Source organism: Brachyistius frenatus, unplaced genomic scaffold (genome assembly GCF_029030835.1).
Source record: "Brachyistius frenatus isolate BFR_SWC_R1_liver_20210118 unplaced genomic scaffold, ASM2903083v1 Contig_394, whole genome shotgun sequence".
Classification (NCBI taxonomy): Eukaryota; Metazoa; Chordata; class Actinopteri; family Embiotocidae; genus Brachyistius; species Brachyistius frenatus.
Window position 1 is genome coordinate 70,105 of NW_027210993.1, and position 27,669 is coordinate 97,773.

The following is a 27,669-nucleotide window of genomic DNA, read 5'->3' on the forward strand; positions in this document are numbered from 1 at the left end:
AACAAACTAAAAAAACAAGCGTGTGCTCATGACTGGTGCATTGTGGGTATTTTGCGCCAACCTTGAATAATAAAACAAAACGATCTCAGGTCTTCTGTGGTTTGTGATCGTTGTGACGGTTCAGGTCTTATTTCATGCTATTTATATGCAAATATAATATAATTGTATATATTTATTTATACGGTTCCCTTTAAGTATGCAGCTAAAATTCCGCCAGACAGTTTGGGTCAGAATGACGCTTTTATTCTGAAAGAAGAAAACAGCGGAAGCCGTTCTCGTGCTACTTCCGGTTCTGGGGGGGCCGCCGCCACTGACAGGAAGTCATCCCTTCTGACAAACCTTCAACTGTCTTCCGCAGTTTCCTTGTCGAAAATAGCCGGCGAACACGCTCAGAAATCCGACCCGTCTGGACCCGGAACCGCCGAGATGACGGAAGAAAACATTTTCATGTTCGTTCCCAATTTGATCGGTGAGTTATTTTACCGCCTCTGACAACACGGAGCTATCTCAGCGTTAGCCAACGTAACGTCACTGTAGATGCTGCTGAGACACTGGGACCAAAGTCCATTCAAAAAAAGGCCAAATTTAGACAATCTGGTTTAACTCTTTCATGTGTTTCCGTTTGACTAATGAACTTGAAGTCCGGAGGACAAATGAGGCCAAAACATGACAGAAACAAGAAGCTTAACTTACACTGAGTTTAATTCGATTTTAAATTTTTTTATTAATCTACTTTTCACCTTGTTTACTGGGAAATGTTGGACTAAATAGAAAATATTTGCAAATCTTTGATTTAATTTTTTTGGGGGCACAAATACAAATAAATGCTGTGAAAAGCTGGTTTAATGTGAACAGGAAACAATTACTTTAACTACATTAATAATAGATTCATCATCTAAGTTGTTGTAGTTTAAAAAAAAATATATATATATATATTTTCTGAATCCAGACTCTTAAATGAGGCTTTTATTTGGTTCATATCTTTTTACTAAACAAAAATTGCACATTTCAGCTACTCTGTGAAGCTGTGATTTAAATTTTCTGTCCATCTTTAACTGTAATATTTCCGTTGCCCAGGTTACGCCCGCGTGGTCCTGGCGCTGCTCTCCTTCTACCTGATGCCCTGCTGTCCGTGGCCGGCCGTCTTCTGCTACCTGCTCAGCGCGCTGCTCGACGCCTTCGACGGCCACGCCGCCCGAGCGCTCAACCAGTGTACGTATCCGAGCGCGTTGACCCCCCCCCCCCCCCCGCGTCCAACGGCCTCCCAGCTGACTCTCTGTGTTTTTATTTTTTATTTTTCTACCAGCCACCAAGTTCGGCGCCATGATGGACATGCTGACGGACCGCTGCGCCACCATGTGTCTGCTGGTCAACCTGTCGCTGCTCTACCCGTCCTACACCTTCCTCTTCCAGATCAGCATGTGCGTGGACATCGCCAGCCACTGGCTGCACCTGCACAGGTGAGTCGGCGGCGTCCGATGACGATTTCCTGTGAGTGAATCCAGGTGAAACTTTTCAGTCTGTGAGCAGGCTTTCTTCTTCTTCTACACCTGTAGAGCGAGCCGACATTACTGAAACACTCAAGAAGCATTAAAGTATTTTTTAAAGGTCTCCGGGGGGGGGGGCATTTTAACGTCTTCAAATTTAATTTCTAAAAGTTGTAGGTGTTGTTTGTTTTTTAATTTGCTGTCGGAGGGGACAGAAGCTAATATAATTTGGACGATTATAGTTAAAATAATCAGGAAGATATAGGTAATAAAATCAGTAAGTGGTCCGCGCTTATGTCACGAATAACAGATTTAATGTTTAAATCATGTGGGTCAATACAGGAAGTTTAGTCATTTATAAATAAAACATTTTATAGACATTTTATGGCCTTAAATTTAAAAAAAAGAAAAAGAATCGAGATAAATGTTCTCCGTTGTCTTCCTCAGCTCTACGATAAAAGGATCAGCGAGCCACAAGACCATCGACCTGTCGGGGAACCCCGTCCTCCGGATCTACTACACGTCCAAGGTGAGCGGTCGGGATGATTTATTGTTAAATCTGTTTGTTTCAAATTCAACAGAAAAGAAAAGAGCCGCGTTTTATTTATTTGTTTGTGTCCTGCAGCCGGTTCTGTTCGTGATGTGCGCCGGGAATGAGCTCTTCTTCTGTCTGCTGTACCTCCTCCATCACATCGAGGAGCCCGCAGGTAAGCGTCTGTCCTCAGACCCTCCTTTTCCTCACCTTCGTCTCGAGACCACGTCGGGCTGAGACGTCTCTGCGGCGTCATTTAACTTTTTAAAAAAAAAAATTTTTTTTAATTCATTTCACGTTTGTGAATGTTTTGTAATTCCCAACCTGAACCAGATCAGACCACGCACGCATGCTGTGGGTCTGATGTCAGAAAAAAAGAAAAAAAAAATGAACACAGGGGAGGTTTAGACGGGTTCTTGCCTCCTTTTGGACTGTGCAAGACAGGAAGTGTTGACCATGTGTGTGTCTGCAGCCTGGCTCTACTGGCTGCAGGGAATCTGCGGGATCATCTGCCTGCTGAAATCGGGCATCAGCGTCGTGCACCTCATCACCGCCTCCCAGAACATGGCCGCCCTGGACACCGCCGAGAGGGAGAGAGACTCGAAGAGGCAGTGAGGAGGAAGAGGGGGAGGAGGAGGAGGGGGTGGAGGGGGGGTGGCGGAGTGGGAGGAGGAGGACGAAGAGGCAGCCAGACGTCGGTAACAGATCCACCGCGGGTTTATTTATTCTCACTTTATAACGAAGAGACGCTTCACGACCAAGCAAACAGATTCCAGAGGAGGCAGGTGAGAGTCTGAGAGGGTGATTTACTTTATTATGACTTGATTATTTACTTTATTATTGACTCTTGAGTTTCAAAACATCCAGAAATCACTTTTTTTTCTCCTCTCATTTATTTTACAAGCAAACAACACAACATGTGATGCAACAGGAAATCACAATATGAACTAATAACAAAAACAGAAACATGTAGACGAATCGATGGACGGACGGTTGGTGCTTCTTCTTCTTCTTCTTCTTCCTCTCATACTTCTTACTATTCTCCTTCTTCTTCTAATTATTATTCTATTTAAGACACAGTTTTGTCCGCTCGTCTGCTGTGAACGAGAATCAAAGCATTTATTTATGGTATGTTAAGTCCATTTTTCGTCATCAGGTCTCGCGTCTCAGATTTAATTTCACTGTGTCTGCTTGTAAAATAAACTTTCAGGAGCCCGGATGAAGTTACCGCGGCGACGTCACTCTCGTTTAATTTTGTAGGAGTCATTTGTTTTGCACGTTTGTTTTCTTCACCGATGTTTTTTTTTGTTACGTTTTTAAAACTTCACCTGCTGCCTGAGGAGACGCAGGAAAAAGGAAATCGGGCCGACGAGCCGATATCGGATCAATAATTCTCACATATTTACAGATATTTAAAATCTGATGAGTCGCCCTTTATTCCTTCATCAAGTTTCGCAGATCAGTTAAAAACACGTAACTTCTCCGGTTTCGGCTTCAGACGCGAATATTCGGTCGTCCCTTCGTTTCCGTGATGTTTCTTTAAATGTCTTTGTGTTTCTGACATGACGAGACGTGATTTTAAAACGACTTCTGACATCTCACCGACCAAACGAAAACAAATCTTTCATGGAAAATAATCAAGTATTTAAAAATGGTGCATTGACGACCCAAAGTCGTTCTTATTGACGGTTTCTAACTGACTTGTGAACAATTATTTAACTTCACTAGAATCAGAGGAGAATTTCCGCTTTATTTCCCGCTGGCCGTGTTTAACGTTAACGCGTCTGTTGCTGTTGGCTGCTTTCCCAACAAAACCTGGAAACGCTACCGCGCTTTTAATTTGAAACGAGGGCTTTTAATTTGAAAGGGTTAGGTTAGTTAGGTAGTTACTTTATTAATCCCCGAGGGTTACAGGAAGTCATGGCATTTGGCCAACCAACGATGTGACCGCAGACTGTATATAAAAATGGACGGAAGTCTGAAAAGTGAAGCCAGCTCAGGAGGCCCTTAAAGTGAAATACCACCAAGGGCCACCAGGGGGCGGCCTCCAAATTTCCTTTAGAGTAATCACGCTGTTTTGTTTCCCAGAATGTCTGCGAGCCTGCCGCATCGAAACACAACCGACACGTTAACATTAAACAGTCGGTAACTGTTGAGACACCAAAAAAAAAAAAAAAATCCACTTTTATTCCTCATTTGTTTTGTTTTTATTGTTAATTTTTTTTTTTTTTTATTGATTAGAAACCCCGAAATCAACGACCAAAAACATCCGCTCGTTCTTATTAAAGAATAAAAATCCGAGATGAGAAGCGCTCCGTACGGAGCGAGTTCGTTCTTAAATATTCCTCTTGCGACATCCGAGCCACTATTTTCTGTTTTTATTTGTTTATTTGTGGAGATTATTGCTGACATTCGGTTTTGATTAAATGTTTTTTGGGGGGCTTTTGGAGGGACGGCGGGGGCTTATTGGAGATTTCTGACGTTCTTTATTTGTGGTAGACGAGGTGAGTTTCCGATTTTAATCTTCTTAGAAACAGCTAGTTATGCAAGTCATACGTTTACCTCACGTGAAGCGCACCAAGTATTACGTTTGTGGTTGTTTGAAGTCACGTTTGTGCTGCTGGTGTCCTAGAATGTATTATTACAAACAAATCTATATATAAACATGGAAGCCATGTCTTTAAATGTTCTATTTAAGAGAAATTAATTGTAGTAACTGAAATATTTTGATGGTTATTTTGGTTGGTTGGTTTGAATTTACTGTAAAAAAAAAAAAAAAAAAAAAGCAGCTGCACAATAAAGACGATGAAAACACGCTGTTTGTTTTGCGCCTTTTAGAGTTTTATTTCTCAAAATCAAAGCATAAAAACATGAAAACAGTGTTTTGAATAGAAAAACAAATACAAACTTCACAAACTGAAGAAAGAAGAAAAAAAAAAAAGGACAACATTTGAAATCCGCCTAAGGTACCTTTAAAATATTAGATACATACAATTAAAGCTAAACTAAGCATATGTTAAAAAAGGCTGCCATTTTTTATTATATTTGGCAAGTATTACATCTTTTTAAGATAAAAGTTTGAAAACAAATATAATAGCATGAGTCACATGGAGCATTTTTCTGCACTGGCTATTTTTAATTTTTATACCTTTTAAGTACTAAAATAAGTTTTAATATTTGAATGCAGGGATTGTAGCCAATGCATTTTTTTTAATATATATATATATTTGATACAAGCCGAAATAATGGCTGCCTCTTACTGAATGGCAGGAGGTTGTTATTATCCTCTTTGACTCCAACAGATAAGGGAGCCAACGTGAAATTTTAGATATTTTGAATGGAGTTTGGTGCGGCGCGCCGTCTGGCCCGTCTAGGAATGGACGTCATGTGTGTGGAGGTTAGATCCAGCTGTTGCACTTGCGCGCATCGTTACCTTTAAGATGCTCCGGGGATAAAGCCTTGTTTTAGCTAAACCCGACACCATTTTAGCCAAGAGTTTGTTCGCGTCTGACGAACACGGTCCGGACCGCCGGCCGGGTGTTTCCTCGCCGAGCAGCGGTGGATTTCTACCCGCGGAGCGAGGTGTGTGCGGGGGGAGGGGGGGAGGAATTAACGGCCGTGCTGAATCTATAAATGTCGGATTTCATTTTTTGTCGGCCTACCGAGAAGTGGCGGCGGCGGCGGGGGCGAGAGGGACGGCGCGGCACGAGACGAGCCGAGACGGGGTCCGCGAGGAGGGTGCATACACAAAATACTTTCCCTTTAAAGCAGAGAGGGACAGAGGGGGTGAAGAAGAGATAAAAAAAAAAAGGAAAAAAAAAAAAAGAAAAGGAAGAAAGACAGAGAGGGAGGGAGGGCGAGAGGGAGCGAGTTTAAAAAAAAGAGAAAGATGTCATCCTGTCGATTGAAACACCGAGGCGGAGCCATGGACCGCGGCCGACCAGGAGCGCTCTAGTCAGGGGACGAGTTCTACGCAACGCCGAGGCTTGGAACCTGACGCTGCGGCCTTTCCCGGAGCTATCGCAAATAAATGCCTCCTGAACAGCTGCTGACGATGATTAGCACGTCTGGACTGCTCAAAATAAGCTATATTTTGCATGCAATTCACCAATTTTTTTATTACAGTAGACATAAGCAAATAATATTAAAACGCACCATTAAAAGCAAAGCATGATACCAACCATTTTGTCGCATTTAAAAAAGCATCTTGTCAGTGCTTGTTTTGCCGCCAACAGACCGCCACGTTTAATTAATAACTCAGAGCAGCTTCAGCACTGATCCGTGTCGGCGGGTTTCCGTTTCTGCATTTGTCGATTAATGAGGCCGGGCAGGTAGACCACAGCTGCGGTACAAGGCCTCGGCTTCTCTTCCAGCTCTCGGAGCGGTCGTTCCCGGCTGCGCTGCCCTCCTCCCGCCCCTCTTCGGTCCCTCAGCCCGGTTCCATCTCGGCTCCTCAGGATGGACACCTCCTGGAGCAATTTCCTCTTTCAGGTAAGTGTTGACTGATGCTGCTGCAGCAGCTTTGTGGGGTTTTCTTTGGGAAGGTGGGGGGTGGGGTGGGGGGTGACATTTCTGCATGGGGGTTGCAGATGGAGGAGGGAGGGGAGGAGGGGTGGCAGAGGTCACAGAGGAGTCAGGAGGAGGTTGTGGGTTTGGATCCCGCTTTCCCACCTCCTGACCCGTTGTCTCCGGGTTCTGATTTATTTCCTAAATTAAATCCTAAATTCATTTCGTTGATTAACTTCTTTTAACTTTATTGAACCTCCTAGTTTTCCACTTAAAACCACATTAAAGTTTAGGTTTCATTAATCAAACAACCACTGAGCCCACGTGACAGCAGGCGTCGACACGCGTCACCGGGTCAAAGAAAAATCTGTTTCCCCCTTTGAACACAAACCTGAGATGGATTATTAATCAAAAATACACCTCTGGTTGTAACGGAGCCAAATCAAACATGGAGATGTCTTATTGAAGATGTAAACAACACTTAAAGTTTAAACTTTATTTTTAAGACGGTGGGGGAAAAAAAAAAAAAAAAAGAAGCTTTTAAAAAGTGTAAATATTAGTTTTTAAAAGCAGCAAAGTGTAAAATGGATTCAGTTCAAAATGTTGTTGTTATGTTTGATTGTAAACCGACGATAAGAGAAATACTGAGATCGGCAGTGAGTTTACAACAGAGAACCAGGAAACGGAATAACTGACATGTTGTTGTTGTTGTTGTTGTTGTTGTTGACGTTGACGACCTCCTGCAGACGCCGTCGACTCAGGGCCAACCGGAGACGCCGCTTCAGTCGGAGCTGCTGCCCGACCTGACCGGCTCGGCTCAGAGTCCTCCGGACGAGCACATCGTGACGCCGCCGTCCACCGTGGACACGGCCGCGCTGAGCGAGGAGCCGCTGCCCGGTGAGGAAGGGGGCGGGGCCTCAGTTACACCTGTCCGTTACACCAAGCGACTAAAAAAAATAATAATAATTAAAAAAAAGTCCTCGGTCACGTTGAAAACATCAAATTTTGAGCTTTCGATGGTTTCGGGTTTCACTCTGAATAATGTCTTCTTCTTTCTTTTTTTATATATAATTAAAGCTGCAAACTATCGAACTCTCAAATTAAACGACTTATTAATAAAATAAAACGAGGGAAAAGAAAAACCTCACTTTTCGTTTTCCTCTTTGTCGGCGTGATCGTTCCTTTCGATGGACAGATCGCGAATTCGGACTTGAACTTTGAACTTTACTTTGTGTCCGACAGCGAAGCCGCTCCCCAAACCGGGCCGGCCCGCCCACATCTGTGCCACCTGCAACAAGGAGTTCAAGAACAGCTACAACCTGCGGCGGCACCAGTCGGTGCACACGGGCATCAAGATGAAGGACCGGGCGGCGCGGGAGAAGGAGGACGCGGCGAAGGGGGGCCGGGTGGAGAAGCAGACGGTGCCGCTGTCCCTCCTCCACCTCACCCTGCCCCCACCGCAGCAGCAGCAGCCCCTCCCTCCCCCCGCCGCCGCCGCCGTCGTCGTCTCCGCCGCCCCGGACGCCCTCCCCCAGCCCGGTCAGCACGCCAACCAGCAGAGCCAGCCGGTCTCTGTGTCCATCGCCCCGGCAACCGTAACCATGGCTGCACCGCCTCAACCCATCCAGGCAGCTGTTGTTGTCATCGGGTCCATGGAGCAGGTGGGTTTCGCTGGAGAGCCGCCAGCCAGGGGGAGGGGCGGAGAGGGGCGGGGCGAGGCGGGGGGCGGGGCTAAAGTCACCGTTTTACTTTTTTTCTCCTGCGTCTTCATTATCAACACGGCCGCCGATAATTATCATTATTAATTAATCCGACAGTTCTAACGCCGACTCAATGAAAGTTTTGTTTCAGTCGCGTTTTTAAATCACGTTTTCCTCTGCGACATTTTGGTCGTGTTTTCTTCTCCACCTTTTATTCTCGTTTTTCTCCGCGACGTTTTATTTGTGTTTTTCTCGGCGACGTCGTAATAGTAGCCCTAAAGTTTTTAGTAAGTTTTTAGTTTTCAAAAGTTTTTCTCAGCCGTAAAGTTTTGTATTTCTCGGGAACGTTTTAATCGCGTTTTTCTCCGGTCATTTAATTTGCGTTTTTCTCGGCAACCATTTTGTTCGCATTTTTCTGGGCGCATTTTTAGTCGTAGCCGTAAAGTTTGGTATTTCCGTGGCAACGTTTCAGTTGCGTTTTCTTTTGCAACGTTTCAGTCACACTTTCCTTCGTGACCCCAAAGTCGTGTTGAACGTCGCGAGGCTGCGGCTCGTCTCCGTGTTTGCGTACGGTTACCACGGTTACGTGTGCTCTGCGGCGCGGTGAACGTTAGTTAGTTCGTAAATCAGTTTTTGTTGTGAAAAGTTAATAAAAAAAAAACAGTGACTTGTTTTTCTTTTGAGGTTTATTTATATTTATATATTTATATTAAAAAAAACAAAAAAACAAAACTACCTTCAACATCGAGGACGGTTGGACATAGCGTCTCCCTTTCTGGCCCGTAGAACCCGATCCCGATCCCGATCCCGAACACCAACCAGGTGAGGAAGAACCACGCCTGTGAGGCCTGCGGGAAAGCTTTCCGGGACGTCTACCACCTCAACCGCCACCGTCTGTCCCACTCGGACGAGAAGCCGTACTCGTGTCCGATCTGCCAGCAGCGCTTCAAGAGGAAAGACAGGATGAGCTACCACGTCCGCTCGCACCAGGGCGGCGTGGAGAAACCGTACGTCTGCCCGCACTGCGCCAAGGCCTTCTCTCGGTACGCACTCGGACGCACCACGGTCCCCTGCTGATGGTAGCGCTAACCCGCGTGGATAAGCTAGCATTAGCTACTGGGAATTTAGCGTGCTGCTAAGCTAACGTTAGCCTCAGTGACTGTTGTGTGCTGCTAAGCTAACGTTAGCCTCAGTGAATGTCGTGTGCTGCTAAGCTAACGTTAGCCTCTATGAATGTTGCGTGCGGCTAAGCTAACGTTAGCCTCAGTGACTGTTGTGTGCTGCTAAGCTAACGTTAGCCTCAGTGAATGTTGTGTGCTGCTAAGCTAACGTTAGCCTCAGTGACTGTTGTGTGCTGCTAAGCTAACGTTAGCCTCAGTGAATGTTGTGTGCTGCTAAGCTAACGTTAGCCTCAGTGACTGTTGTGTGCTGCTAAGCTAACGTTAGCCTCAGTGACTGTTGTGTGCTGCTAAGCTAGCGTTAGCCTCAGTGAATGTCGAGTGCTGCTAAGCTAACATTAGCCTCAGTGAATGTTGTGTGCTGCTAAGCTAACGTTAGCCTCAGTGAATGTTGTGTGCTGCTAAGCTAACGTTAGCCTCAGTGAATGTTGTGTGCTGCTAAGCTAACGTTAGCCTCAGTGAATGTTGTGTGCTGCTAAGCTAACGTTAGCCTCAGTGAATGTTGTGTGCTGCTAAGCTAACGTTAGCCTCAGTGAATGTTGTGTGCGGCTAAGCTAACATTAGCTTCTGTGAATGTTGTTTGTGGCTAAGCTAACATTAACCTCAGTAAATGTTGTGTGCTGCTAAGCTAACGTTAGCCTCTGTGAATGATGTGTCCGGCTAAGCTAACATTAGCCTCAGTGAATGTCATGTGCTGCTAAGCTAACATTAGCCTCTGTGAATGATGTGTGGGGCGGCACAGTGGCGCAGTGGTTAGCATTGTCGCCTCACAGCAAAAAGGTTCCGGGTTCGAATCCGGTCCTGGTCCTTTCTGTGTGGAGTTTGCATGTTCTCCCTGTGCTTGCGTGGGTTCTCTCCGGGTTCTCCGGCTTCCTCCCAACATCCAAAAACAGGCACCTCAGGTTAATTGGTGGTTCTACAAATTGTCCTTGGGTGTGAATGGTCTTTGTTTCTGTCAGTCTCTCTGTGGCCCTGGGAGGGAGGCTGTAGCTCAGTCAGTAGACTGGGCTGCACACCAATCAGAAGGTTGGTGGTTCAGTCCCCAGCTCCTCCCACCCACATGCCCAAGTGTCCCTGAGCAAGACACTGAACCCTAAAAAATTTTTTTTAAAAATTGCTCCCGATGATGTACCATCAGTATGTTGTAAGTCACTTTGGATAAAAGCGTCAGCTAAATGAAAGGTAATGTAACATACATTGTTGTTGTTGTTGCTGCCTTCACGGCGACAAGAACCTCAGGAAATGTTCTCATTTTATTTCTGGTTCTGGTTCTTTTCAGGCCGGACCATCTCAACAGTCACGTCCGACAGGTTCACTCCACAGAGAGACCGTTCAAGTGCACGGTAACGTGTTTGTTTACTGCCGTCGGTGATTAAAGTCCAGCTGTCACATCCTCCCTCATTTTAAACATGAAAAACAGTTTCTAACCTCCAGAATGACTCATTATTGTACCTTTTTTTTTTTTATGTTGCGCTGCACTTCCTGCTTTTACTGTTACGATTGAAAACCTCTAAATCTTTAAGGTTAAAGATAATGAATATTTATGTAAATAAATATCCATATCTATATAAATATCTTTATATAAAAAGAGATATTTCCTCTACGAGAGAACTCCCTTAAAAAAAAAACTCTTTTTTTTAATGTTTTTAATATTTTTTTGCTGCAGGGTATCTGTATGTAAAATATATTTTTAGCTCAACTACATGTTTGTTTACCTTTATAAAATACACTCCAGGTCCAGATTAATAAACGACAATATTTTTACCTGCAGCAGCAAAAATGTGGAATAAGTGTAAGTGAAATCCTGGGTTTGGTAACTGATTCTGGGTTTAGTTCGGTGTGACTTTCAGCAGGTGTGCTTCGGTGTCATTTTGTATTTCAACGTTCAAACTGTTGAAATATTTTTGATTTATTTACAATTTTACAGACACTTACATTTGGTTATCTGAAGCTGTAAATGTGAGCACGTGTTTAACGACAGAAAATAACATAAAATATGGAATATTTGTTTTATATTTTCCTGTCATGTGAATTCATTCTGACGTTATTCATGTTGTGTGTGTGTGTTTGTGTGTGTGTATGTATGTGTATATATACATATATATATATATATATATATATATATATATATATATATATATATATGTATTTATTTTTTAAATGTCCTCGTTTTCCCTCAGACGTGCACGTCTGCGTTCGCCACGCGGGACCGGCTGCGCGCCCACCTGATCCGACACGAGGAAAAGGTTCCGTGTCACATCTGCGGGAAGCTGCTGTCGGCCGCGTACATCACGGATCACATGAGGGTCCACAACCAGTCGCAGCACCACGCCTGCCACCTGTGCAATCGCAGTAAGACGCAGCACACGCCACCGCCGGCATTTTTGAATCCACACGCCACAGAGTACATGTTTAAATCCACACGGCTGCAAGACTAGCAGGGTGGTTTTTTTTTGGTTTTTGTTTTTTTATTTAAAGGACTCGTCCGTGTTTTTATCGCAGCATCACAACTGAACGGATTGTTTGATTAAAAACTGACGTTTAAAGGTTCTACTGGGATTTTTTTTTTTTTTCACCTCTAAAAGCAGACATGTCCGTATGTCCTGCAGGCTTCACCACGCTCACCTACCTGCGTGTCCACGCCCAGAAGCACCACGGCCAGGAGTGGAAGGAGAGCGGCGGGGCGCGGGGGGGTTTTGGCGGGACGGGGGCCGGCGGGGTGCTGCTCTGCCAGCTGTGCGGCGTGCAGTGCAAGACGGCCACGCAGCTCCAGGGTCACATGGGCACCCACGCCGGCCAGGGAGAGCCGGGCCCCGACCCGACCGGCGCCGGCACCACCAGCGTGGCCGTCGCCGTGTCCAGCGCCAGCACAGTGGGACTGCTGGTCACTGACTGCTCCGGTATCGCACCCCAACCCCACAGCTAGCAGGCTGGGGGGGCGGGGAGGGGAGGGAGGGGGGATTATGGAGGAGAGGACGGACGGACGGGCGGGCGGACAGCCGCCTCCTAGAGCTGGAAGATGGAGTTCAGCAGCAGGTAACAGTTTTCCATGTTTGTGTAACAGGTGTGTTCTTCATGTTTGTGTAACAGGTGTGTTCTTCATGTTTGTGTAACAGGTGTGTTCTTCATGTTGTGTAACAGGTGTGTTCTTCATGTTGTGTAACAGGTGTGTTCTTCATGTTTGTGTAACAGGTGTGTTCTTCATGTTGTGTAACGGGTGTGTTCTTCATGTTTGTGTAACGGGTGTGTTCTTCATGTTTGTGTAACGGGTGTGTTCTTCATGTTGTGTAACGGGTGTGTTCTTCATGTTTGTGTAACGGGTGTGTTCTTCATGTTTGTGTAACGGGTGTGTTCTTCATGTTTGTGTAACGGGTGTGTTCTTCATGTTTGTGTAACGGGTGTGTTCTTCATGTTTGTGTAACGGGTGTGTTCTTCATGTTTGTGTAACGGGTGTGTTCTTCATGTTTGTGTAACGGGTGTGTTCTTCATGTTTGTGCAACGGGTGTGTTCTTCATGTTTGTGTAACAGGTGTGTTCTTCATGTTTGTGTAACGGGTGTGTTCTTCAAGTTTGTGTAACGGGTGTGTTCTTCATGTTTGTGTAACGGGTGTGTTCTTCATGTTGTGTAACGGGTGTGTTCTTCATGTTTGTGTAACGGGTGTGTTCTTCATGTTTGTGTAACGGGTGTGTTCTTCATGTTTGTGTAACGGGTGTGTTCTTCATGTTGTGTAACGGGTGTGTTCTTCATGTTGTGTAACGGGTGTGTTCTTCATGTTTGTGTAACGGGTGTGTTCTTCATGTTGTGTAACGGGTGTGTTCTTCATGTTTGTGTAACGGGTGTGTTCTTCATGTTTGTGTAAAGACACCACAGACCAGCAGTCTCAGTTCGTCGGTTCATCCTGATGATGGACAGACAGTCGGTCACCGGACTGTTCTTGAATTATTTTATCTTCAGAAATTTTAATTTAATTTAATTTATGCAGCGTCAAATCAGTCACCTGTGGAAACTTTAACGTAATAAAACTTACATTACAGAGGAACCCAACAAATCCCACGAGTAACAGGAGGAAGGAAAAACTGTCTTTTTAAAAGAAGGAAGATGTAAAACTCAAGAAAACTCAAGAAAAACTGTCTTTTAACAGGAAGAAAAGCTGAAAAATTCTTCACGTCTCAGTTTTTAGGGTGAAACATGAATGTGCAGTTTTGTTTTTGACCGCAGTGTCCAGTGAAATAAAAAAGGAGCAATAATAGCACACGAATGAATAAAAATCTGTAGTTTCCACGTTTGCATTTTAATAGAACTTGTTTTTCATTTAATTTTTTTTCAGGTAGTTTCCGAGCAGGCGGCCTCCGATCGGGAGAATCTTCCTCGTCCGTCGGATGATTTCACAAAGACGACGTCCTTTTTTTGGACCTTTTATTGTTTGTTTTTATTTGTCTGTGATTTTTGGATCGCCGTCAATATTAAACAGCTGATCTGCCTCCGACGCAGAGACACAAACACTTTAAACTGTACAAACTCTACAGGGGGAGGAAGAGACCCGAAGGAAAACCTCATCGAGGAGGACAAACGATGTGTATTTCTACTCACACGGCTTTTTCCGCAACTAGCTGTCATCACGTCGTCGTTTTTCATTTTCAACCGACTCGACGCAGCCGCTCATGATTTTTGTAAAAGCTGTCGCTGTTTTTACACCGTTTCTATTCCGTGATTTCAGTGTTGGTTTATAACGAGGAAAATGACTTGACTTGACATCCCGTGACGCGACTTATTATTGACTTCTCTTCTAATTTATTACGAAAACAAGTCTCCAGTTTGCCTTTTGTCAGATCCTGTTGGAGCGAGTGTTTCTGACGGGTGTACATACACTTTTATATGGCTGATAAAGGCAAACCAATAGTTGTTGGTGTATATATACCCTCTCCTTCCCCTCCACCCCCCCATGGACATTGAATGTGCATAACTTCTCTGCTTCATATGATCTTTGTTCTTACTCTGGATGCTGATTTGTAACTCTTGAAAAAGATAAATTGCCATGTGATTTGTAGCTACCTTGGTGACACATTTTTCTGTGGCTGTGCATATTGATTGTACTTGAAGCATAGTGCATAGCGCCTCGTTAATATTACTGTATTAAAAAGGCAGTGAAATGCGTGTGTGGATTCAAGTTGATATGATATATCATATGGAGTCATGGGAAAGCCATAAAAAAGAAATTTGTAAAAATAATTACAAAAAATGTTTAAAAGAGGAATAAATGAGTAAATTAACAAAAGGAAATAAAGGATTAAATAAATGTGGAAATATAAAGACTAATAACAAAGTATAAAATAATAATTAGAAGCATTTTTATGTCTTTTCACATTTATTTTTTCATTTATTTCTGCACATTTGTATTGCTATTCTTAGATGCATGATGAAAAATTGAGAAAAATAAATGACATATAAAGACCAATTTATCTTAACGGTGTAAATAAAACTCAACACTGATTACTGTCAAACTTTAATTAAAAGTTCTTCAATGGAACTTGAATTAAGCTTGGATTTTTTTTTTTAATTTTAAATACAGATACACTAAAATGAATCACAAGTATGTCGATCACAGATGACTGCAGTGAAGGAAAAATATTTGTCAATGCAAAGTGGTCCAAAAAAATTATTCAAAACAGGGCTCAAAGTTTGAACTCATGCTGCCAAATGATTGGCACCCATCTAAATGTAGACAGGAGACATTTACGTACGGCGAACATTGGTTCGTTGACGGCCACATTCAAGCCTCAACTTCATTATTTTGGCCGTCACCGTCTCAGTTTTTCAGAGCCACGAGTGACCATATTTGGACGAACTGGGGAGGAGCTCGCAGTGAACTCAAGGACACTACGCCCCGCCCACTTAGAGCTGAAACCTGACTGCACCAGAGGAACGTCAATCAAACCAGACACGCCCCCCAAATATATGGCTTTTTGAGACCTAATATCTAATCAATGCTGGAATTATTTTCATCAGGACCATCATAATGACTTGTGAAAAACATTTATTGACTTTGTATTTTAGGAGAGAAATTGATTTTTTTTTTTTTTGGAGCCCGCCCCCTAGCGGCAGAGTGTTGTCTTAACTTTTCAGACCTGGAAGCTACGTCCATTATTAGGTTAGGTTAGGTTAGGTATTTACTTTATTAATCCCCGAGGGGAATTTTTTTTCGCTACAGCAGCATACAGAAGCAATAAGATAATAATAGAATAATAGAAAAGCAATAAAATAGCAGTAAAATAGCAGTAAAAAATATTAAATATAAAATGCACAGTATATACAGTCTACAAAAGATGCAAAACAGCAGAATAAATAATATATTCTATGTAAAAGAATTTTACCCAGAAGAATATTCAGATGTAATCACGAATATAATTTATTAAATGTTTAATTAATTATTTTTTTCTCAGTCACTGTAAAAGATTACTTACACGCTCTTTGTATTTTAACTAACTAGTTACTCCTGTGCCTCCGTCCTCCTCCGAGTTGATCGTGAAGCAGCTCGTTCAGGTTCACGTTGTTTACAGCGGAGCGCTAAGCCCCGCCCCAAGCCCCGCCCCCTCCCCCATCCGGCGCCACAAGCTCCTCCCCCTTCCCCCTCACGAGCTAACCAGCTAGCCGTTAGCCGTCGCTGTCAAAAAAAAAAAAAAAGGGGGGCGACTAGAAAGTCCCGCTGACAAGAAAAGAGAGACAGGAAGAGAGAAAGAGAGCCCGCTGGATGACCCCTTCATCCGAAGAACACGAGACATCGTACCATGGCACGCTTCCATCCTGGATGTCACGGCGCGGCGGCCAGCTAGCGAGCGGTCCCGGTGCTAGCTGCAGCTAGCTGGTCGGCTACCCCCGCAGAGCTCGCTCCGAGGCGCCGGGGCGACGGGCGCTGACCGCGGCTCACTCGGCCTCTTCCGACGTCTCGTTTTTCGTGCCATGCCATCCGTCGTTCGACCGAGCCAGGTTGGTACCGGAGAGGAGGGGAGGGGGAGGGGGGTCAGAGACGATGTAGGTCACCGACGGAAGCTAAAGTGGGTCAGAGCCGGAACAGCTGGTTAGCATGACAGCTAGCTGCTTTCTCGACGATAAACGGGTTGTTGGTTTTTTTTAAAATTTATTAATCAGTTAAAAAGTATAAACAGTAATGCATGTGCTTTTTGTTGGGGGATATATATAGACACTCTGCAGCCGGAGTGGCTGATGTTAGCGCCGCTTTAAACGTGTGTTGGTTTTTTTGGAGGATATGTTGAAGTCGTTAGCTTAACCGAGCTACTAACAAAGCTAACTGAGCAGGTTGGTTGAAGTGTTCGGGGAGGAGGAGGAGGAGGAGGAGGAGGAGGTGGGAGGAGGAAGAGGCCCGCCACACCGAGGCCCGTCTTTATCTGGGCTTTAAACCCGCCCGCTGCAGACTCTAACGGGGGTTTGAGCATCGTGGCCGAGCAGCGGAGCCTCGTCTGTTTACACCGGCAGCGTCACGTCTCATGCCCGGTCCCCCCCCTCCCCTCTCCTCCCCTCCACACCTCCTCCACCCCCCCTTAACACCCCCTGTATGTCCACGCAGGAAGCCGATGGGTCCCACTGAGTGAGGAGCCGTGTTTCCTCCGGAGCAGCAGCAGCAGCCACACCGCACCGTTTCTGGGTTTGGTCCGGGGGCAGGATGGCGTTTCACGGCGCCGGCCGGCAGGCCGTGTGCGGAGACCTGTTTCCGGGCTCCGAGCTGGGCCACAAGTATTTCTGCGTGAACTCCTCCTGCGGTGCTCCCTCCACGGGCCTCAGCGCCACGCCGTGCCTGACCGGACCCACGGCCCCGGCCGGGACGCCGCGTCACCCCACGGCTCTCGGAGGAAGCGCCGGCGGCGGCGCGGCGGTGCCTCAGCCCTACAGCAACCCGGCCAGCGAGGTGCCCAGCCCCGCAGAGATGGAGCCCGACCGGCCCATCGGTTATGGCGCATTTGGTGTTGTATGGTAAGAAAACATCAACAGAGGGCCAAACAGCTCTTTAACTGTTAATACTGCTGTCAGTCATTTTTTTGAGTGAACACCTGTTTACCTGAATACTGCAGACGGCTGGTCTCCACCATCAGAAACCAGCTGATGAGTCATTTTAATCCACCTGTCTGCTGTTGATCATGTTAGTTTGAAGCTGTAATGGCTGCCATGGCTGCACCTCACAGAGTCAACAGCTTTCACCACTCAGCTGTAAAGTGAGTTAGACGTCAGCAGAAGCAATAACGCGTGTAAAACATCTGAAAGTTGGATTTTATTTAAGTGGAAACAGGCAGCCGATGAAGCAAAACGACTCGGTAAACGCGTCTTAAAAGACGATTACCAGCGATGACGTGCAGTAAAGAGGCAAAAACACACAATTGCTAACAATTGGGTTGTTTTGTCTTACTAAATGCTGGAAAATAATCAAAAACATCTATTTGTTTATCAAAACGGAAAGGATGTTCGGATTATTTTGTTCACGTGTCTTACTTTTTGCTTTAAAAGACCAAATTATTTGATCTTTACCTGCAGCTGTACCGACTTTATGTCAAACTGAAACCGTCCTCATCTGTGACGGGAAACACGCTGTCGCCATCGAGACATTTAGGTGGACGATTAATTGTCACGCCAACAACTTTGATTCATGATTTAATTGTATTTTTCAGTTTATTTCCCTGCTGTTTTCTTCCTGTTAAAAGGTAGTAAAAAAAAATAATTAATGATCCTGGTTGGTTTTAAATAAGCACGATTTGAGTAATAACGGTGACTTCCCGGCAGGTCGGTGACGGATCCTCGCGACGGTCGAAAGGTGGCTCTGAAGAAGATGCCCAACGTCTTCCAGAACCTGGTCTCCTGCAAGAGAGTCTTCAGAGAGCTGCGGATGCTCTGCTTCTTCAAACACGACAACGTAAAAGAAGCAGACGGACCGCCGGTTGAAAGATTGTTTTATTTTGGACACAGAAACAGGACTTAAGACTGTTGTTACTTCGTGTCTCCCCGCAGGTGCTGTCAGCTCTGGACATCCTGCAGCCGCCTCAGATCGACTGCTTCGAGGAGATGTATCCTTTTTTATTATTTTTCTTCCTTGTGGTTTAATATCATTGCATACGTTTAACGTCCTCAGGTCGGCTGTCCCACTTTCTCCTCATTAAGTGTCCGTCCTCCTTTTTAATTCACTTAATTTAGCCGCTTGTCTCCGGTCTAAAAGCAGCTACGAGGTTTTTCTTCTTCTTCTCTGTTTTACTGACACTTGTTGCGGCTCCATCTGAGGCCTTCGGAGCTGCTTCGTGTTGTCGTGGGCGGAAGGTCAGCTCGTGTTTTTCTTTTCCTTGACAAGCCCGACCGCCCCGCAGCTACGTGATCACGGAGCTGATGCAGAGCGACCTCCACAAAGTGATCGTGTCTCCGCAGCCTCTCACCACCGACCACATCAAGGTCTTCCTCTACCAGATCCTCCGAGGTGAGCGAGGAGATCGGGAGACTCCGGTTTAATCAATCACAGCGTGGTTTTTACAGATTCTACACTTGTCTCGAGATTTGAGTCAGTTGGTATATTTGTGGTTGTGCTGATAGAAGAGGAAACATTTTTTTAAATCAAGGCCACGTTTTAGATACAACTCGTTCCCACGTTATGATTAGTTTCTCCCCTTGTTTTAAAAAATTGGTCCCTCCCCCCGTTTTAATAAACTAGTTCCTGTGTTTTATTCGATTCCACATTTTAATTCATTCGTTTACAAGTTATAGTAAATACATTCCCACGTTTTAATATATATGTTACCACGTTTTGTTCACTCCACCTTTTGATTCATTTGTGGGGGGAAAAAACAGTTCCTGTAAGTTCTTCAGGGTTTCTGAAGAACATTTCCAGTGCATCCTCGTATAGGAAGTCATCTCTTTTACTCCAATCAGGATTAAGGATTTCAGAACGTCCAATAGAAACATTAAGAACAGTCTGCTTCAGTGTCAATGGGGAAACCTGACGTCTGCAGACTTTTAAACACCACAAAGTGTTCCAGGAGGTCTGACTGTTGTTTCCTCCTTCAGGTCTGAAGTACCTGCACTCGGCTGGGATCCTGCACAGAGACATCAAGCCTGGAAACCTGCTGGTCAACAGCAACTGTCTGCTCAAGGTAACGTTCAGGTGCACCCGTCTGGTTCCCGCCTTTGGCCGGAGTGACAGAAAACGGCAATACAGCTCTTTATTTCTGCACCAAAACAACCCGACAGTCGGTTCGTTCCGAAAGTTGGTCACCGTCGTTGCGTCTCTGCTCAGATCTGTGACTTCGGCTTGGCGCGCGTGGAGGAGCCCGACCCGTCGCGTCACATGACCCAGGAGGTGGTGACTCAGTACTACAGGGCGCCGGAGGTTCTGATGGGCTGCCGGCACTACGGCTCGGCCATCGACGTCTGGTCCGTGGGCTGCATCTTCGCCGAGCTGCTGGGACGACGCATCCTCTTCCAGGCTCAGAGTCCGATCCAGCAGGTGAGACCGGACAGAACATTTTTAACCACCCGGCGATCGGCTTGGTTCTACCGTGTCCCTGAATGCGTCCGCTCTGCTCCTCCAGCTGGATCTGATCACAGACCTGCTGGGAACGCCGCCGCTGTCGGCACTGGCGTCGGCCTGCGAAGGAGCCCGGGCCCACATCCTGAGGGGGCCGCACAAACCGGTACCGGCCTTCGTTATGATCGTTAAAAATCCGGTGGTTCCGATACGCGTGTTCGGTCCCAGATGTTTTTCCGCTTAACGGAACCCGTTTGTTTTTCCCTCCTCAGCCGTCGCTGTCGGTGCTCTACATGCTGTCGGACGGCGCGACGCACGAGGCCGTGCACCTGCTGTGTCGCATGTTGGTCTTCGATCCGGTGAGTTCGCTCCGTTTGATGTCGGATGTTTTACCGTTGGAGGACGTCTGTGGTGACCGTCAGCAGCGGCTCCGTTCATTTGTTCAGTTCAGTTTTATTTATGATGTAAAATCACGGTCCTAAAAACCTTTTACAAACACACAACGACAAAAATAACAGCCTCGTGAAAATATGCGAGCGATAACTTTCGCTTTAGAAGCGAGTGTCCGACCTGAAAGCTATTTGTTAAGAGGAACGTCAGGTGTTGGTAAAAACATAGAAGGAAGTTTGGCCGTCACGATCGCAAAATATTCTTTCTAAATAATTATTCAAAAATGTTTTTGTTTTTTTCATTTTATGCCTGTTATTGTATAGCGTATCGTAATTATTATATACGTGAATGTCGGTAGACGTGCCATCGAATCGCCGTTAGTTGAATGTTAGAAGTCGAGATGAACAGCTGGTGGCGCTAATTCACCTGAAAGCTGTTTGTTAACCGCCAGTAAGCTACTAAAGAAGAAGAAAACGTTGCTACCAGCTGTCAATAAAATATACGTGGTGTCGGGTGGTCACGATCAAGCAGTATTAGTTGACGGTTGATTTTCATAAAAATTACAATAAAACTTTTTTTATTATATAATGTATCGTAACTATCGGTTACTTCATGAAAAAGACGAGTCGTTTATTAGACGTGCTGTTTTCGGCTCAGCAGCCAAATCCACGATGTGAATATCGCGTCTTTCATTAAAAACCCAACGTTTCTGGCTCCGCCTCCTTCAGGTGTCATGTGATCAGTGTCTGGATCTCTTCACCCTATGACCGTTTCTTCTTCTCCTTCTCCTTGTCCTTCTTCTCCTCCTCCTCCTCCTTCTTCTCCTTCTCCTTCTTCTTGTCCTTGTCCTTCTTCTTCTTCTTGTCCTTGTCCTTCTTCTTCTTCTCCTTCTTCTCCTCCTCCTCCTCCTCCTCCTCCTCCTCCTGCTGTTTGTTCGTCCAGGCTAAAAGGATCTCCGGCAGCGACGCCCTCTCCCACCCGTACCTGGACGAGGGCCGCCTGCGTTACCACACCTGCATGTGTCAGTGCTGCTACTCCGTTCCCAGCGGGCGCGTCTACACGCGGGACTTCGAGCCGGTCGCCGAGCGGCCGTTCAGCCACAGCTACGAGAACAGCCTGCTGTCCGTGTGGCAGGGAAAAGGTGAGCGACATCGTAGCGTCTGTTTCTATGAACGAACGAACAGCTGACGTCGGTTCTATGAACGAACGAACGGCTGACGCCGGTTCTGTTTCTCTGTCGTCTTCAGAGTTGATCCATCGCTTTATCACGGAGCACCAGCAGGGCAAACGGGTGCCGCTGTGCATCAACCCTCAGAGTGCTGCCTTCAAGACCTTCATCAGGTGAGGACGAGGAGAAGACTTTTTTTTTTTTTACAGAAAAATGTGGAAACATTAACATTAATACACATTTTCAAACATATCAGACATGAATATCTCTAATAAATAAGATTTCATATTGAAACAGGCAGAGATTAATTTCAGTTTTCATCTACAAAAAATATATTTCAGTGAGTTTGTAATTTAGGACCTGAACTGTCAGGACCTTATCAGTTTATGTCAAGATGAATTAGTTGTTCCAGCGTGTCGAGTTCTGCTGCTGTGGCTCAAGGAACTGTGTGAGGGGGCGGGGCTCCTCCTTCATAACGTTCACAAGCCAACGGGTGACGTCACTGATGGTTTTCCATCTTGTATGTTTGAACACCCTTCCCCCCCGTCTCCCCTCCCACCTGTGTCCTCAGGTCCACCGCCTGGCACTCCTCCAAGGTGTCCAGGAAGGAGGAGAGATGAGCGCTGCTCGTCTCCGTCGTCAGGAGCGACCGCGGCTCAAGGAAGGTCTCAATCGGCCCGAAAAAAACACCGAAGAGTTGGGTCTTCTTCTTTTTTTATTTTAATTTTTTTTAATTTCTTTTTTTTTTTTAACTTTCTCTCTTCTTCGTTGCCGGTGGGAAAACGACGGTGTGAAAACTAACCCTCCCGCCTCATGAAAATACCACACACACACACACACACACACACACACACACACACTCACACACACTCACTCCCTTTACAAAATCGACAGTTTCCTGAACACGAAAACTTTCACCGACCTGAACATCGGCTGCTCGAAGCGTTTTTTTCCGGTGCTGAATTCAAAAAGAAAATAAGAAAATGCTGCTGCAGTGAGTCAAGGAGAAGAACTGAACTCGGTACTAGATCGGATTTTTCCATCTGTGTTCGTAGAGACTTTAAAGGAATAATGATTTTAGCTGCTTTGGTAGATTTGATGCTTAGTTGGTTTTTTTTTTTTTTTTTAATTTTTTTTAAGTCATTCCAGCCCTGTGCAATACGATTTCCTTTTAAAGAGGAGGCGATGAAGTCACCGGGCCGACGGGACACCCGCCCACCTCACACCACGTCAACGGGTCAGTCATGACGTCATCGCCTGCCAAACAACCCCCCCCTCCCACCTGCCAAGGTTCCCTCCTTTTATTTTTTAATGCATTTGAACTCATCACTCACTGTGTTTTCGTGGCGCGGCGTCTTCGCGCGTCGACGTGCCCGAAAATAATAATAATAATAATAATAATAATAATGCAATTTACCAGATGTAGCAGGTTTTAGAGTCCCACGTGTTTCTCCACGTGTACAGTTTCACCTCAACGTTCGGCAGGAGAGATGAACCGGGAAATCACCACGTTTAATCAGGAATTCATCCCCCGCCGGTGTTTTATTTTGAAAACTTTGACAGGAAGTTTGCGACTCAGTGTTTCAGTCGACTAAAACTGGTGTTCTGCTGATGGAAAGGTGCCAAAACTGCAGATGTTTGGCAACTTTTTCCTGAAACTGACTTTTTGTTGTTGTTGTTTTTTCCCCGCCTCTCCTCAGACTTCCGTGTTTTTATTTTCCCGCTCTCCTCCTCGACCTTTTATTTTGTCCCGCTCGCCGAGGGAGAAGGCGGATGAAGCGGCGGCTGGCGATGTTTTTTTTTTTTTTTTTTTATATCTTAATTTATTGAGTGTTTGTTGAAGCGTGCGTGTTTCCACCCTTTTTATGTTCAGAGCGCCCCCCTCTGGGCGTCCGTGGCGGTCTCGGTTACCTCAAAACCCGAAGAAGAAGAAGAAAAAAGCGAAACACCCGGAGGCGGAGGACGCCGGGGTGCATATCTATAAACTGAAACTCTCCCGTCACAAGCTGAACGTCATTCCTCCGGATTTCTTTTACCTCGCGCTCGCTCCTCGTATGTCGCGCCGCCGCTCCGAATCCCTTTCAGGTTCTGAGCGGTGAAATGCTGCTGTTTTTATCGTCTTTGTTTTTTTTTTTAGTTCCTGTTTAGTTGAAGGCTCAGGTGTCCTGTTGTAGACTCTGAACTGTGTGAAGCCACATCAGGACGCACCGGTACCGGTCCTGGTTCGGTTCTTCGGGACGTCCGGAAGAAGAAAATAATCTGTTCTTTTTTTTCTTTTTCTTTTTTTTTTTACTAAAGGTGCTTTTCCACCAAAGGTTCCAGGAACCGAAATTTCCCACAAAAGCAAATGTTGTCGAAACTTTTAGCTCCGACATCGAAAGGTTCCATCAACTTTTGAAGGAACCTTTTACTGCGTTTCCACCGCAGTCTAAAGCCCCGGGAAGGTTCGGCAAAAAAAAAAAAAAAAACTCGTATAAAAGAAGCGTCCAATTAGTGACAAGATTTGAAAGCTCCTGCTGATGTCTTCCTCTGATTTAATGCTTCACAAGTCCTGGGCTTCGCCGACGGTCCATCCTTCTTCTGTAGCGTGTAGGGTAATCGAATTCTTGGGAAAGTTACTGCGGTGGCTTTTAACATCCAGGAACTTTTCCAGAGGAAGACGTTCCTCCAACAGGTTGTGATTTGATTTAGTCCGACAGGACAAAAGCCCGAAAGACGATTTAGTAAATCAGGCCGCTCTGAAAAGTCGTCGGACAGCCGAGCCCGGATTTAGTCCGACGCTCCATCTGTTGGTAAATCTCCTGAGCTGCTGCACAAAGCTGCAAAAACACCGTGAAGATAAGAAGTTCCTGAATCTTCAGGGAGCGACTGAAGGCAGATTTCTGTCTTAACGCCCCCCAAAGGTTCATGTTCTTTGGGGGTAGTTCCTGCGGTGGAAACGCACCTTCTGTAAAAGTCCGAAATTTCGTAGAAGAGTGCGTGAGGAGACGTCTGTCCTGTGACCACGACTCGGTGGACTCGGTTGTCTTTTTGGCCGCCGGCGACATACTGGTGGTTTTTACATGTTCAGCCCCTCAGATTAATAATACCGTGTGTTTGAAGCTAACAAATATATTTTTTATGGATTAATCTCAATCATTTTAAAACCAGAGATGTCTTATTTCATTACAAGAATAATATTCTGACTGACCAACAGTCCAAAACCAAAATATCTGATTATTTGGCTTAAAAAAAGAAAAGAACTAAGATTTAAGTGACAAGCAGGTTCTTTGTTTTGTTTTCTTAACAAAGCCCTGATTAATGTGTGACCAAAAGCATTTGAATTTTAGTTTTGTAGTTTTATCGCCCCATGACATGCGTGGTACCTCAGACTGTAAACAAAGATGGCCGACGCGACCACTCCCTCCCCACTGTACGGAAGTGAAGCCGAAATCTGTCCGAAATGTTGGCTGACACCAATTATCGAGGTCCCGCCTCCTGCCCCTCCCAAATGTTAGGCCACACCCCTTGAACTTCACAAAGCCGAGCCACTGCCGCTTCACGAGCTAAACGTGATCAGTAACCGCTGGCTCGCCACATATCAACTGATTTTTCTGGGTGAGAAAGGGGCGGGGCCTCTTTGGGCCCCCAGTCACGACTGCGAACACAAAGATGACACACTTTCGCTTCGCTGTTCGGTCTCTGCGGCCGGTTTACGGCTTCTGAACGTTTTGAGGAGATAAACCCGATGAATGCTTAAATTCATCTCCCGTAGACTTTGTGAATATAAAACATGTAAAACCATCAGTGTGGTCCTTGAACGGTCGAGAAACCGGCTCCACGTGGCGCCTTTTTGACTGCAAGAACCTTTTTTTATTATTATTTTTTTTAGGATCTCAGGAACTTTACATTGAGGGTGGACTGGTGGCGATAATACGACATTCGGCCTCGGAGCGTTTGTCCGACGTTCGGCCTCCAACGATGTTGGTTTTGAATCCACGTTCGATTCCATTCGAGAAGCGGTGGAAACCTTCAGCTCCGTTCCTGGATCGTGTGTGTGTGTGTGTGTTTTTTTTTTTAAAAGCTGCAGTCAAAGTAATTTCAGATATATTTTTTTCTTTTTTGTACACGCCCTGAACCTCTAGCAGACGGGGCCCCTGAGTCGCGGGGGCCCCCCGGGGCCCCCAAAGCGTCCTCGTCGGTCCCTCGCAGTCTCCTGACTTCCTTAAACCTCAGCTCGTCTCGGACTTGAACGCAGCGAGTCTCCGTGAGGAACCCGGAGAGCGACTTGTAAATCTGCATGTGTATATTTATTATCCCGCGGAGAGCATTTGGGTTTGAATGCTGTGCAATGGTTGAGTTTGTTCACGAAAACGTACAACTTGTGGTCATTTTATTTAATTCATCTTAGGAAGTGATTTTATTAGCAGTTTTGTTCCTTTTTACTTTTTTTGTTTTGTTTGTTGTGATCTAATTAGATTTTTTTTTTCACGGAGTTGGAGAATGTTTTGATAATTGTTCCCTAAAAAAAAAAAAAAAACACTTAGTGAACTTCTGCACTGATACGTTTATTTATTGTTGTTTTTAGAGCGAAAAATCTTGATCTGCGAATTGTTCAGATTTTAGCTGTTAAACAAAAAATTTTACCAAATTTTATTGTACTTATTTTTTTTGCCCGAGCTACTTTTTAGTCAATAAAATACGTTTTCAGAAAATGACATGAATGTGCGACTAATCTGACGAAACACTTTGACTCCCATTGTTCACAGCTACCGTCGCGTCTCTGCATTCGTAGCACTTGTTTTAGGTTATTGAAGGATGCAGAGACGACGGTTGGTGCAAATCTTTACGTCTCCTGAATTTTTCAACTTCTCCATCATTTGCTCAAAAAAAAATGCTGCTATTTAGCTGTAAAATACGAGATATTTCCAAAGAAGTATGAATAGTTTTCTACAAATTAAAGTTAAGTGAGAAAGTGTCACATTTTTTTAAAACAAAAAATAATTTTATTTAGATTTTTCATGACGTTGAACTTCAACACTTCATACATCCTCTAATTTCAGTTACACATGAAAATTTGGGTGAATTTGATCGGGAGTTTCATTACTGGATTTTTATTTTTTATTTATTTTATCCAAAAACCCCAAAATATTCAGTTTAGAGTCATAAAAAAAAAAATGTAAAAGCAGCAAATCCTTACAGTTACACATTTGTTTTAAAAAAATATCAAACTGCATAGAATGATAATTAATAAATAACTAAAAAATTATAAAAAAGATAAAACAAAAGTGATAATTTCCAGATGTTAAATGAATGATTTAAGTAGGTTTTGTACAGGTTTTAGTTTAGGGGACAATAATCGAAGGTTTTCGGTGCCGACTCCTCTTTGCTTTTTCTGTCGTTGTGTTAGTGGAGATCCTTCCAGGTTAGGAACAGTTTTTAAACCAGTCGACCTGTGTTTGGTCTTTCCCCTTCCTGCACTCTGTTCTCAGATCAGCCGTCGGATGCGTTCAGGAGCGCCGTCTCCGCTCTGCGTTGTTGTTGGGTTTTTTTTTAAGTTAGCGGCGTGAAGCGGAGCGAGACGGACGGCTGGTCCTCTTTAGAGATTAGACTCGTTTTCTTCTACGAAAAGAAACTCGATGTGTTTATTATTATAAATATGAAACTGATGTTTTAAACGGATGTTTTTTGTCTTTGTTTTAGCAAAAAGATTTATTTGTTGTTTTTTTTTCTTTTCTTTTTTTGTTATTTTTGACTTGTGTTCCCGACAAATACTTGAATTTCTTAAAAAAAAAAAATGTTTAGAGTTAAAGTAGTGAATGACAAATAAATAAATAAATGGACACTGGATAATATTCCTCCGCCGTGTCGAGCCGTCTGATCTTTTCTCCGCACATTCCCCTCGTTTAGAGCTGATTGGCCGCAAATCAACTTTTAAACTGAGAAACTTAATTGCTTCTTTTTAAAAAAAAAAAAAAAAATCCAGCAGCGGTGGTTTTACTGGTGTTCTTAACAAATAATTGAATTTCTTAAAAAAAAAAGCATGTTTAGCTTTAAAGTAGAAAATGACAAATATAGAACTTATTTTTATTTAAGTGAACATCACTGAACCATGTTTAAACTGAAGATACTTAAATCTATCAACCTAATTTACCTATTTCTTATATCATGTATTGTTATATAATTATATCTTCTTGAAAACTACACTATTTTAAA

General features: G+C 44.6%; 3 protein-coding genes and 1 long non-coding RNA gene across 5 annotated transcripts; 3 read left to right on the forward strand and 1 right to left on the reverse strand.

The window, feature by feature from the left end:
• Positions 1 to 304: 304 nt before the first annotated feature.
• On the forward strand, positions 305 to 4,165 carry cdipt (CDP-diacylglycerol--inositol 3-phosphatidyltransferase (phosphatidylinositol synthase)). Its single transcript, XM_069724754.1, has 6 exons — positions 305 to 469; positions 1,078 to 1,212; positions 1,307 to 1,460; positions 1,935 to 2,016; positions 2,113 to 2,194; positions 2,492 to 4,165. The coding sequence occupies exons 1-6, from the start codon at positions 427 to 429 to the stop codon at positions 2,632 to 2,634; spliced, it is 639 nt and encodes a 212-aa protein (XP_069580855.1). The 5' UTR covers positions 305 to 426; the 3' UTR covers positions 2,635 to 4,165.
• A 2,071-nt stretch (positions 4,166 to 6,236) lies between these two features.
• On the reverse strand, positions 6,237 to 9,044 carry LOC138636642 (uncharacterized). The gene is made up of 2 exons (XR_011312313.1): positions 8,962 to 9,044; positions 6,237 to 7,472 (listed from the first exon to the last, which is right to left on the reverse strand). It is a non-coding gene; the product is annotated as an uncharacterized lncRNA (long non-coding RNA).
• Positions 6,425 to 14,557, forward strand: LOC138636640 (myc-associated zinc finger protein). Of its 2 annotated transcripts, none has more exons than XM_069724751.1 (8): positions 6,425 to 6,510; positions 7,272 to 7,422; positions 7,768 to 8,186; positions 9,012 to 9,268; positions 10,683 to 10,746; positions 11,584 to 11,755; positions 12,013 to 12,439; positions 13,731 to 14,557. In XM_069724751.1, the coding sequence occupies exons 1-7, from the start codon at positions 6,478 to 6,480 to the stop codon at positions 12,327 to 12,329; spliced, it is 1,413 nt and encodes a 470-aa protein (XP_069580852.1). In that variant the 5' UTR covers positions 6,425 to 6,477; the 3' UTR covers positions 12,330 to 12,439; positions 13,731 to 14,557. The 2 variants fall into 2 exon arrangements, with proteins under 2 accessions (XP_069580852.1, XP_069580853.1); XM_069724752.1 differs by having other exon boundaries at positions 9,012 to 9,232.
• A 1,469-nt stretch (positions 14,558 to 16,026) lies between these two features.
• On the forward strand, positions 16,027 to 27,308 carry nlk1 (nemo-like kinase, type 1). Its single transcript, XM_069724774.1, has 12 exons — positions 16,027 to 16,387; positions 16,986 to 17,389; positions 18,191 to 18,320; positions 18,416 to 18,471; positions 18,766 to 18,872; positions 19,457 to 19,542; positions 19,686 to 19,895; positions 19,981 to 20,082; positions 20,189 to 20,275; positions 21,249 to 21,447; positions 21,554 to 21,647; positions 22,046 to 27,308. Exons 2-12 carry the CDS (start codon positions 17,082 to 17,084, stop codon positions 22,092 to 22,094), a joined length of 1,428 nt encoding a protein of 475 aa, XP_069580875.1. The 5' UTR covers positions 16,027 to 16,387; positions 16,986 to 17,081; the 3' UTR covers positions 22,095 to 27,308.
• Positions 27,309 to 27,669: the final 361 nt, after the last annotated feature.